The sequence below is a fragment of the Halichoeres trimaculatus genome, unplaced genomic scaffold, assembly GCF_033239565.1.
Source record: "Halichoeres trimaculatus isolate MK-OKI-2021-1 unplaced genomic scaffold, fHalTri1.1 fHalTri1_scaffold_4, whole genome shotgun sequence".
NCBI classification, from domain to species: Eukaryota; Metazoa; Chordata; class Actinopteri; order Labriformes; family Labridae; genus Halichoeres; species Halichoeres trimaculatus.
Genome location: NW_027437182.1, coordinates 14,503,351 through 14,516,796, shown reverse-complemented (window position 1 = coordinate 14,516,796; position 13,446 = coordinate 14,503,351). Strand labels below are relative to the sequence as shown.

At 39.5% G+C, this 13,446-nt stretch overlaps 1 protein-coding gene across 3 annotated transcripts in view; it reads left to right on the top strand.

Moving 5' to 3' along the window:
- Window positions 1–13,446, top strand: part of camsap2a (calmodulin regulated spectrin-associated protein family, member 2a) — a 48,532-nt gene that overhangs the window by 1,694 nt on the left and 33,392 nt on the right. For all 3 annotated transcript variants that reach the window (XM_074667671.1, XM_074667670.1, XM_074667669.1), the window contains exon 2: window positions 3,209–3,468. In XM_074667671.1, coding sequence (XP_074523772.1) covers window positions 3,209–3,468 — 260 coding nt within the window. The remainder of the gene's footprint in view (window positions 1–3,208; window positions 3,469–13,446) is intronic.

Sequence of the window (13,446 nt, the reverse complement as noted above, 5' to 3'; positions counted from 1 at the left end):
CTTATGCCACTTACATTTTCACTGCAGAAAACGTGATAGGATGAGTCTGACACCCAGGCTTGGATGATACACAGATACTAGAGGTTTATCATGGTGGCTCAGAGGCTCACTCATGCAATCAAATGAAATTGTTGTGTATTGATGTACAGCATAAATAATCATCACCCTCTGTTGTCGATCAGTTGCTATTACAACAACATTGATTTACATTAGCAATCAAATTGATTTTAGCAACCAACTTTAAGTCGCTTTTCCTCAATTTGAGCAGACTGAACAGAAGTGTGTGGTGAGGAGGCAAAGCTGCTGTCACCAGAGTGGAGATGTGTTAAACTGTGCCTTTTGACACACATTAACAGCTTCATTTATCACCCTTAAGCATTTGAAAAGGCTCATGTTGGAGCTGGTGCAGGCAGTTCCTTTACAGTCGAGATTCTTAATACTCACATCACTTAATGCTCATATGGTATTTACGTTTTTGTGTGATCCAGGACTGATCAGGTAGAAGAGCAGAGAGAAACCACAACATGCTATTTATGAATGAGGCCTTGCTCCATTTGCTGACTTTGAAGTGAGAATGGTTTCTCTTTAAGCCGGGTTTTAAGAAAATCTCTTTGTAGCAGAGGCCGATAACTGAGAGAAAGGCCTCTGAGAATATGTGGCGTTGGTGCGCAAGAGAGTATTAACCACGTTTCATTTCTGGGTTTTGATAGTGCATGTGTAAGCTACATAATCTGTGCTCAAACCATTTTGGATATCAGAATCATTCACTTGAGAAAGACAGTAGCAAACACCAGCACAAAACATCTGTGGGACTAGAGTAGCTATAGGACTCAGGATCTTCTCCAGAAAGCAAAATAAACAACAGAGAGAGTCTGGTTTCCTTTCTGAAGACGTAACTCCACACAACGTGCTTATTCCCAAATAGGAATAAACACATTAGCCTTAAAATAACCGGCACAGCTCTGTTAGTCTGAGCAGTGCAGAAAAAATGGTATTCTGCAGCTGAAACCGCAGATTATACCTTGCAGTGTGTTGTAATAGCCCAGCAAACATAAGATTCCTTGCAGATCCTCTGTGTATTTTGAATCAGGCCTGAAAGAAATGGGCTGATTCCAAAAATATAGCCCTCCAGAGAGAGGAAGACAGAAGCAGGGAGGGAGGAAGAGAGAGTGCAAGAAAAGGAGAGTGAGCGCGGGCTCATCTCCAGATCTCTGCCTACGCTGCTTTGTATACTCCACATGCATCTGCCTCATTACACCAATGCAGCAGTGTATAAAGAATATGCTGCCTGGTTGATGCAGGATGTAGCCTCTGCAGCAGCAGATCATCTGTTGTTAAGAAGGATCATCAAACACTGTCAGACAGCAGAAACTAACACAGGTGATTGCAGTGGCCGTAAATATACTGGATTCTCTCAACACTCTTCAATTCAGTTGAGTAAAATGCTGACGCATTACCGGCAAAAGGATGTTGTTGTGTGGCTCAGCCTGACCTCTGACCTGGCTGTGAAGGATGATAAAGGAGGAAGGCTTGAGAAAAGATAGATTTCTTTGTCAGGATCAATAACACAACCATTAAGGAAAGACATTTAATTTAGATACCTGCTACTGCCTCAGTCTGAATCTGTATCCCATAATACAACAGGGTCACTCAGTAGATGACCTTGCGATGATGGTCAGGCCTAGCAGGTGATTCATTGACCGTTCAGTGTATGCGTGTGTGTGTGTGTGTGTGTGTGTGTATGTGTGGATGAGTTGGAGGATGGGCAGTGTAAAGCTGTCACAACACCAGCCAGATTTTTCTGTGCATCAGGCAGTGATCACATGTACATCTAATGTCCTGCAGCTGACACTTTGATGAGCTCTGTGTCTGGAGTGTGTGCAGATGTTGTTTCAATACTGTCACACAGCAGCACTGGCTCATTTAAAATCAGTTAATCATAATTATATCACTCCATCATTCTTGGGATAAGAAGAGGTACATTCACAAAGACATGGGCATGGAATGGAAGAGACAAAAGCAAGCAGAATGTTGAGTGTTTTTTTGTGTTATTGGGAGTCTATCATCCTGCATGGACTTGGCTAGAGGCACACACACACACACACACACACACAAACACACACACACACACACACACACACACACACACACACACACACACACCCGCTAACACTCTTCCAGGCTCTTTCTTTGATGAGGCAGACAGTGAGAGGGGTGTTCCCAGGGAGCTGAAGCTGCAGAGATTGCAGACTAGATGAATCGATCAGGTTTCTCTCCTTCCGTCGTTGCTATAGCAACCCTAAGGTCTATCCACTCATACCTTATCAAGATATTACCAAAGCGTGGTGATGAAAAATAAACCAGACTTGCAAAAGAAAAGTTATGGTAGGTTTGGAATAATTTGTTTCAACTATTTCAGAGCTTGTCTTGAATTTACCAGAGGTTTCCCTTTTTTAGTTCCTTAGCTATAGACTTCAAACTTGAGAGAAATTGATAAGAGGCATGTTGAATATATTTGATTTTTAGGGATGCACAATATTGGATTTTTGCCAATATCCGATATGCCGATATATCGAAACCCCTTTTGGCCGATACCGATACCGATAATCACAAGTTTGTTTGTTTTTTTCACTGTGAAGAAAGCTAAGTCTATCCTGTACTGGAATTTATATGTTACTCTTATTGTGACGGTCTTATTTGTTTAAGAAACACACATAAAACAAGACAAAAAACATTTGATTTTACCATAAATAAGAAATGTATTATTTTTTCAAACTCAAGACATTCAGTATTGAAATACAGAAAAATGATTTCTTCAGATCTCATGAACTTTAAATGTACAATGCATTTTTAAACATAACCAAGTTGCATTTGATTATTTTAGAGCTACTGTAACAACCTGGTGACAGACACAGAGCTCTACAGTGCAAATAAATGAAGTGCTACATTTTATTTAAGGAGCTTATTTTTCAGATGGAAAATAATAATAATCCTAACTGAATAGCACCTTATCGGCTGTGCCTATCGACAGAAATTTTCATATCTGCCGATACCAATAAACATGTTTTTAAGCTTTTATCCGATACCGATATTGTGCCGATAATATCGTGCATCCCTAATAATTTTACAGTATTTCAACCACTTGTGCGGTATGTTGATCATGTTACCAGCTCAACTGCAATTTCTATTTTGCATTCTCATAATACAGACAGCATCCCATCAGACTTGAAGGAGCCCTTCTACACAGACCAGTATGAGCAGGAGCACCTGAAGCCCCCTGTGGCCAGCCTCCTCCTGTCTGCAGACCTCTACTGCAGAGCTGGCAGCCTCATCCTGAAGAGTGATGCTGCCAAACCCCTACTGGGGCACGATGCTGTCATTCAGGCGCTGGCTCAACGTGGACTCTACGTCACCGACCAGGAGCGACTCGTCACTGAGAGGGACCTGCGAAAAAGGCCTCTGCAAATGGTAGGAGAGAGTTTTTTTAATAGTTTCCCTTACATCCAGCTTTGTGGTGTTACTTTGCAACAGCAGCCATGCTCTATTCAGAGCTGCAGAATTTAGACAGCAACTCTGACTTTCTTTTCCTCAGGCCCTGAGGCAGGTTTTACGTAGATAATCTCTTTCCTCATTCCACCTGTCCATCAAGCTTGAGTTTGAACTTGAGTTAATCAAGAAAGAGCACATTCTTGAGTCCCAAGGTACAAGAACATCAAGAACTACCCCCATTGAAATGTTTATCTTGCAGAGGCTTGTGTTCAAATTGTTCCTGTATATACAGAGTTTCTGTGCTGACCTGGCCATGTCCTGACATTGCATGATGAGCTACACAGTTTGCATAGAAAACCCCTTTATTGAGGGTGTTATAGGTCATAGATGATGAGTAACTTAATTTCCACATCTATTCAGTTCAGTTGGGAATGCTGGGAATAATGTTCCATCTCCTTAGTTGAGTGGGAACTTCAATGTTCCTCTACAGCTAATAACTATGGATGAAAACGTCATTTTACAACTCACATTTGATCAAACAGATATAACAAAACCACCACAGCTCATTAAACATAAATCAAACCAGCACAGAAAGAAACAATACATAAACTGTGAAAATGTGCAGAAGAGCCTGGAGGCTGTTATTTTTCTCATCCTCCGTACAGATTTTGAACACAGTCTGGGGAATCGAAGCAACAAAACAACAGCAGTACAAGCAGACAGAGACCTCCAGGCACTCACTGCCCGGTGTGTCCCTGTCATCTCTCCCTCGCTCGTCTCCATCTCTCTGTGCTGGAGCTCACTGTGGAGATGACTTTGTGAGTGAGAATGAGAGATCCTCATTATTTGGTGGGCAAACTCTCAATAGGAGGCTTTATTGCTTCAGTGAATTGCAATTGAGACACGATTAGCACACAGTTTGCCTGCAGTCTGTTTGTAGAGTCTTGCTGGTTTTTAATTTCCCCCTATGCTAATTCAATAGTTATTTAAGCTTTGTTGGGGTTTACATTTAGTGAAGACAACAATTAACTATCACAACCTTATCTCACAAAGTAACTCACAAATTGTGTCATTTGAAGCAGACAGAAGTGCAAAAAAGTTATTTTTTGGCTTGTTTCATGAATTTAATCTAGTTTAGCTATGAGGGTCTCGCTGCCTGGTCTCCTAGATTGCTTAGTTTTGTTCCAGCCTCAGGGTTTTACACCTGATTTTAACCCAGCAAAATCATAAATGGTTTACCAGAAAACCTTAGAGAGTGTTTACATGTGTGTGTGTGTGTGCGTGTGTATGTATGACTGAGCAGGCGGATGTTCATGTGAAAATGAGCTGCAAGAGGAGTGTGAAAGCACCTTCTGCCCTAGCACCGTCCTTCTTCCCCTTACCTTCAATTTCCCCACGTTTAATCCTTTAATCCTGTACCCTTCTTCCCTCGTCCCAGCTTTGCCAACGCCTTAAAATCATCCTCTCTTTGTTTCTCCCTTCATCTGTCTTTCTTTCCACCCACCTTGTCTCTCTAACCTGATTAAAATCCCCCAGAACACCTTCCTTCTTCCTAACCTTTTTGTTCACAATTCATTAAAATTATTTGTACTTCTTCCCTCCTTGTCTTGCATTTCCCCCCTCTGTTTTCCTCTTATTCTTTTCTTTTACATTCCTATTCAGTTTCCATTTCCATTTATTAACCACCCTTCAATCTTCCTCTCTTATTGCTTTTTTCTTACTTTGCCTTTTACACAATCCTCAGTACCTGAAAAGTTAAGGATGCTCTGATAAATGTTGATGGTTTGCAAATCATCCAAACCCTAAATTAGATGTATGACAAGGCAAAGACAGCATATTAAGTGTTTGAAAAAAAAATGACATATTGTTAAATGAAAAACATTTGCTAATTTAAAATTTGATGCCAGGAACAAAGTAATTGAGGTTAGAACCAATACGGTTTAAATGTGACATCAAGCAAACGTTGTAGGAGCTGGCTATATGTAGTGCTATCGGCAGGCGGGTGCTCTGATGTATCTGTAGGCTACATGACACCAAGTAAACACTGTCAGTTTGAATGGAGTTTAGTAGCTGTCTATAGTTAGTGCAGCTGGCAGCCTGATTCTCTAAGACATGTCTGTAATGTGTGATGTTAGTAAATCCTAGTTAGTTATGTCCTGTCAGTCATCTACCAAGCAGCTCTAATGTAACCTCACTCTTCATTTTATTGATAGACTCTCAAGTTTGAACAGACCACTGCAGAATAACTGCTGACTGTGGGTTGGAATGAACATTATCACAACAGTTTAGCCCCAGTGTTAGCCTTTGGCTGGGGCTGTATCACTTCAACATTTATCTTTCTTCTGCTCTTCTGTCCTTTTCCTCTCTGACAGTTAGGCTCCTGTGTCCACCATCACTACAAAATTAATCATAGAAATGGTTTTCAGCAGAGAAATACACAGATCTCTCTTCTCACTATTAAACTTTATCAGCCGGTGTGGTGTTGTCATAGAGACCTAGACCTGCTATAAATCAGTCCGGTCCTGCTCGACCCAATCAGGAAACTAAGAAGTAGCGATTCAAAATAACCTGTAACCTGTTATATTGGTGCTGATAATCTCATTCTCAAATGTGGATTACAATCAGGGGTATATCTGGAAGGGAGACATTTTCAAGATCACTCAGAAACTCATCACAGCCTCCTTAAGATGGACTGGGTTGAGGTAGAAAACTGTCTTATGGAATTTAATATTATTTTGTGGAAACCATGAGCATCACTTCCTCTGCTCTAAAGAGAAGAGGGACCACTGAGCTTGTTATCAGTGCATAGTTCAATAGCCAGCCTCAGTGATAGTATAAGAATGCAGTGCCAATGACGTGGGTAGCTTATACATCTTGGGGAGGCTCCATGAACAATGCACAGTCGAGATTCTAGGTTTTGGAGCAGGATATGCTTTACCCAGACAATGCCATTCTAAGGGAAGACATTTGATATTTCATCAGAAGAAAGTTGAGCTGCATCCTGCATGAATTACAACAGCCTGGCTCAGAAATAGAAGAGTTCAGGTGCTAAACAGACCTGCCTTCTTCTCCAACTTTTCACCCATTGAAAACATTTGCCACGCCATGAAATATAAAATACAATGTAGGGGCTCAAAACTGTTCAGCAACTGAAAATCTGCTTTTATATAGATTTTTTTTTTCTGTTTCAACATTTATTTTTTTTCACTCTTTTTTTTTCTTGAGTCAAATTTAAAGTTTAAAATATTTGCAAACCATCCAGTTCTGTTTTATTAACAATTTAAACGTCCTCTTAACTTCTTTGAAGGCTGGATTTTATTTTTTATATCAATGCAAGAGCTTGAGTAAAGACATTCACACATGAAATACATCTACTAATTTACTATTTCTAAGATATTAACATGATCTGGAAATTCTGATTGTTAAATAATAAAAACCTGGGTGATGTAAGAAGAATTTGTTAAAAAAAAGTTTAGTGTGTAATGATGTTTTGCTAAAGGACATCACACACCAAAGACAGTTCATGCTGTACTGTGGAATGACAGCTCAGATGGGGATCATCTATTATTTAGACTCTGCTTCCACATCTGACGAAGCGATGACAAGCTGACCAGAACATGTCCAGCATAAGCTCTGCAAGAAGACTAGAAAAGAGAGACAAAATATTTTGAAAGGATGTGTTGCGGTTTGGAAAACTGTCCCGGAAGAGAAATCATCACCAGTTTGTCTCCAGAGATAAGATTTGGAAAGGAGGAGACTGAGCACCTACATTCAGTTATATCTGGAAAGTTGCTCTGCATAAAAGCCCCAGCACTGTTAGTAAATGCTGTTTCATTGCATTTTCAGCTAAGCTTTTTATTTTAGTCAGCAGTTTGGATGAGAAATTCAGCATAAGCAACTTTAGGGGGATGTTCAGGGGAGTTTTAGTAGGTCAGTGAGTGAGCAGAGTTTGATACTGCTGATGTTTTGTCTGACAGATGCCATAACTGAGCACTTTTACTGACTTTTCCCCTCGCAGCCAAACCCACTTTCTCTCTTTCTGTCACTATTCTGCCCACTCATCCTTCTGTCTCTTGCCATGTGACGGATTCCCACATGTGAGGATCCAAATTGCAGTTATCGCCCACGCTCGGTCGCCTACACACATTCTGCATCACTGACACTCTCCTCCACCTGTGGTGCTCACAGAGAGAAGGAGAGATGTGGAGGCGGGCTGAGAATATGATTCTAGCATTACACATTACAGCCCACATGAAGCACCACTGCTGGCATGACAACTGCCAAAATTCATTATTATTATTGTTCATTAACTGCTGTAGTTCCTCTGTTGTATTCTTTTCAAAGTGTTACTCTTGTGCGAACAGCTTTTTCAGTTGGTGATTGAGTACAAAGAGGGAAAACAATGTGAAATATGACAATGATCCTGGCTTGATGGGTCTTTGTTGCCATAGAGACGTTACAGCGATTACGTCAAAACCTAAAAAAGCAGTAGAATGAAGATGATGAAATTGATTCTGAGTTTGTACCTGCACCAGCAGTCTGAGTGTTTTGAGGTATCACAGGGCCCTAATTGTACTGATGAGAGGCACAGAAGTGCTCTTCACATCCCTGCATCCCCAGCTGGATGATGCCAGTCCTTTCAAAGAACTCAAGAGTAAAACCAGTTTTGTTATTGAAAAGATGGGTCACCTTACTTTGTAACAACTGTGAACATCATCTAAAACTAAATATCATTCACTGCGGAGAAGCTCCAGAATGTATTAGATGCATTTGATAGCAAAACAGGTGTAGTTGTCTCCAGACTTTCCTTGTCATTGTGGTGAGGATCGATGCTTCTCCAAGCAGCTGAACCTTGAATGTCACAGCTTTAATTTTTAATAAAGCTGTGGTAAATAGGTCATGTTGCTGCCAAGGGTTGTCCATGTGCTGTTTAAATCAGACTGAACTGGATGCTTCGACTACTGGGAGGAGGAAGGATGCATCACACACTTCAGGGCCGGATTATTAGCTATACAGATCCTGCTAAAGACAAGTTTACCAACTTTGGAATCCCAGCCTTGATACCAAATGCACTTCTGTTTTTAAACATTAAGATTAAATCTGCAGTTTTTCTTGAGATCACACTGCAACACTTGTCTTATGGCAAATGAGCATTAATGTAATTTTGAAGGATTAGCAAAAAAGAAGACCTTACCAGTAGGGCTGGACAGTTAATCAGATTTTAATCGTGATTTCCATTTTGCCATCTGACAATCATAAAAACAATATAATCGAAGAAAAACAATTAATATGCTACACAGTGTAGATGTATGCAAGTTCCTGTGCTTCATAGCTCTTCTGTGTTCCATGTGCAGCCACAGCGAGTGTGTGTGACTTATGTGTATCAATAATACTGTATGTGCCACTTGTTGGTTCTTTAAAGTTGTGTTTAATCAGTACTGAAGTTTTTGAATAAATGAATAATTGTGTATATTAATTGTGATTTCAATATCAATTAAGATAATCAGGATTCTTATTTTTTACCATAATCGCCCAGCCCTACTTACCAGTGTTTATGAGCTGTCTGTAGAAATAGCTCCCTACCTAGTTTTATGAAAAACTTTGAAAATAGACAATATTTTTTAAAAAGTTGATACATAATCCACTGGAATTGATATTTTACAGTCCCAGTAACACCTTCATGCCAATAAATCAAGAGGCTAATGCTCTTTATAGCAAACTGTACCATTGAAGTTTGCTATTTATTAAAGTAATACAACAACAACAAAAAACAGTTAGAAGCTAATTAGATCCAGAAATCTAAAAAGCATTGAGAACAACTCAAAAAAATTAGAATGATGAATTTCAAATGTGCAAGGATTGTGAAGGAACACAGAAAAGAAATCACCCCATAATTCAGATGTAGATCTGATTATATGGTTAGGACCTACAATAGACCGATTTGCTGGTGCTCTGAAACAAAAAAGGAAGCAGGACCTAAGTGCAGAAAATAATAATTTATCAAACAAAAAATCAAAAGGCAAAACCAAGAAAACTACCACCCAAATCCAAAGAACACTCACTTGAAAGGAAGACAAAGCCACAGGGGAAATCACACAGAGCATTGACAAAATGATGGGAGGTGAATTGAAGCAATAAACTAACAAAGAAGGGAGGAAACATGGAGAATGAATACACAGAGGGTAAATTAACTGGTGTGAGACATGATACAGGTGAAACTAATAAGTGCAGGAGGTAAAACTTACGTAGACTACACTGTAGTTTTAGGAAAGGAGGATTTTGGTCTCAGTAACTGAAAGCAGCTTTTGTAATTACCTGTCAAACATGAAGTACTTTGGATATGTAACCATGTTTATCCTGATAAATAATGTTACTACACTGATGGTTATTAAAAGGGGATTGTCAGTTCTCCGTGTAACAGATTGATTCATCACCTCGTGCAGCGTGGATGAATCAACGTGCACACACTTCCTCCTGTTCCTCTCCCTCTCCTCTGCTGCTTCCATCACATCCCCTATTGGGCAGGCGCTCGTTTCCATGGTTACACTCCAGCAGGCAGGGTGTGTGTCTGTGTGAGTAGGTGGGAGTGGGGGTGCGTATTCCTGCATACGGCATGTACACAGTATGTGCTTGTCTGTGCAGCCATGTACCAAAACCTCTCCGAGAGCACTGAGATGTTAGATTCATGCAGGAAGATGACATTTCTACAACGCTGCAGCACACACAAAGATGCACACACACACATAAGAAGTATAGAACGCTGTCCCAAACAGTAAAAGAAACAGAAATCTTCTCCACATCAAACTAGCTTTCTCTGTGCTTGATCTTCTGAACAAAGACGAGCTGAAGCAGCGGGGTAGAAGGGAAGCCCGTCCAAGTTCTGTCTGTGCTCATGGGCCGCAGTGAAGTCACAGCCAGTATGTTGAGCTTCGTGCCAGCGGCTACTCCCAGGCAGCACAGTATGGATGGTTGGGCAGCGAATACATTGTGTGATGACATGTGATTTCCAGAGCATCTTTCTGTCCTAGTTGAAATGTGTCTGTTTTAGGCATGAGGACGTACTGGTGCACTCCTTTCCTCTACAACAATGAATGCTGGACTTGTGCAGAGTACATTGTAATACTTCTTTAAAATAAACCCATTTTTAGATTGTGTCGCTTAGCCGTGGTCTCTTTTGAGTGTTTCCCTGCTAGAATACTCCCCAGTTAAATGTACACAAAAAACTGAACACCTTTCTAACTCAGGTGATTCAGTTTACAATATTTTTGGTTAGAGACATTTTTGAAAGCACCCAAGTAATGTTTGACATTTTCTTTTCACGACACACAGACTTGTTCTTCTTCAGCACCTTTCTAGCCTAATTTACCACTCTAAGCTGATGTAGGCATCGAATGACATCAAGTGTTAGCAAAGAATGTTGATAAGAATGCTTTATTGTGTGCTTTTACCTTATAGTTCTCTTGATGACATCACCCATCTGTTTCTGTAGGGGGGAGTTTGAGGCCTGTTGTCAGGGACATATTAGAAAAGCTAACTCAACCGCAGTTTTTAAAACTTCAACATCAGCCTCATATTTTACAACTGGAGTTTGATGCTTTTTTTCCCTCTTTAATCATATTAGGTTTTATGAAGAAATCACCCTTTGAATGATTTTTTTATTTGTCAAACACTGACTAATGACTTTTTGCTTGCTGTATTGAATCAGCTTCAGTTAACATGGCACTGCTGTTTTACTTTCTCCTGACAATTTACCTCAGATATGTTATATATTTTCTGAATTGTAGTTTCTTGAAGTAGACATAAATCATTGCTCTCTCTGTTACTGTTTATTATGTATGGTAGACATTGACGCTTCTGTCAAAACAACTGTTAGGTTTTTTGTTAGAATTTTTGAACGACTATATCATTTATTTATGTGGGATGGGGTCAAAGAATCACAAAGAAAAAAAAAAAAGTTTATTTTCACCAGTCTTAATGATGAGCAAATACTAAGTAAGTCAGAAGTATCATTGTTGATGATATTGTTAGAGTTTTATTTTGTCACTACAATAAAGGTAGATAAAAAAGTCCACACAGATTGAAACTATTGTATAATTGAATGTCGCCTCTTCCAGTTTGGTTCACTAGTACAGGAAGCTTTTTTTACTAATAAAAAAATATTGTGTCATTTTCTCTTCAGCTGTAAAGTATGTTATTTTGTCCCAACCTCTCTACAGATCTGACATAAACATAAACCTTTTTTTCTTTAGTACTGACTACACATGTAAGAACTGATGTGGCTGTAATAGCACTTAATCTGTAATGACTTTATGCTGCTCCAGACTCAGCCTTTTAGACCATTATAGATGGATTCATTAACCTGAGATTGAATAAAACAAGTGTATTTATTGGTTACACTAACACAGAATGCATTTTTATTGCAGTTTTGACTCACTGGTGAATGAAACATCCTATCATTTTGAAAACCTCTGACTGGAATAAAGTAGATAAAAGAGCAACAAAATAGAACAGAAATAATGGATTCATAATTAAAATGTATTCACTGTCTGAGAAGAATTCATTCTCAGCATTAGCTTTCACTGTGCATAAATGTGTTCACAGAAACCCATCAAACAGCAACAATACAGAAATTAATTTTCTCTTTCTCTGCACATAAGTAGATATTTAGCCCAAGCAATGTGCAGCCAGACTGAGAGCCTCAATCCTGAATAGTAGCTGTTAAAATCTGGCAACACTCTGCAGATAATCTGCAGCACTCTCTGTTTCTTCCTCTTTTTTTAAAAAAAGATCCAGCTTTGGGGTGCATGCATTCAGTGCTTATGCAGTGTAAAATGTGGACGAAAGCAGAAAGAGGAGAGCAAGTTTTTGTAGGGAAAGATGCACAGCCTTTTTTTAAGTAGTTTTCATCTAAACCCTTCAAAAACAGTCTCCATTGTCATTTTGTAATAGCACTGCTACGTTTTTATCATGTTCAGTTAAATGAGTGGTATTTCCCTTTAAATCCAACATTTTTAACCAGGGGGCATTTTGAAACAGGACAAAAGGATTTGAGAGTGCAGGCATAACTCCAGGCAAGGTCCACCCCTGGCTGGTATCCATGATCCTGTCCCCAGATACAGTTCTAAGGTTAGCTTTGAGGTTTCCATATAATTGCTTGGTTTGGTTTTGAGAGCATATGGAGGAGGAAGGTATGCTGCTTAAAAAGCTCCACTCCCACAACTGATGCCAGACCTCTTGGTTTTGCTTTTTTGGCATTTTGTAAATCTAAAAGTGTTCATGGGTATGTGTGAAAGTGTGTGTGAGAGGGAGCTTTTATATTTCTGCTGCAAGCTGTATCTTATCTGCATTGAAAACAAAAGACTGCAGCAGAAAAAAAGAACATGTTCTTTAGTGATAAAAAAATTCTGCATTGTGTTTTGAGTTGTTTAAGTTTATCAGACACAGATAAGTATCTTTGCTTACCTTGACTGACTTCTTATTGACTTTTTTTAGCAGTGAACTTAAAACCCATTCGTGGATTCTCCTGCCAAAATGGTTCACTATTTTGATGAATTATCCCTGGTAATGTGGAGGTGAATTAAAAAAAAAACACAATGTTCACTTAATGTTGTGTTGTCACGTTTGACTTGATTGAATTTAATCCAGCTGGCAATAATGTTTTCTTTTACATTAAAGATCATGTATTTGTATCAAAAGAGCAGGAAGAGCCTTCACCTTTTCACTTCTTTTCCCTCAACTCGACTGTACTTCTGCTGACCTTGAATAAAGACCAGAGAGAGGCACAGCTGAGAGCTTTTCCATGTCCGGATGAGTTGGCGTGAAGTTACCTGCAGCTAGACGCAGTCATTTTTAGACATTATGCCGCAGCATGGAGCCTCTGAGACTGGACAGGAGAGTTTTAATACTAAAAACAGACGGCATTTCAGTGTTACGTCACTCCTGAGTTCTGTTGGTTTG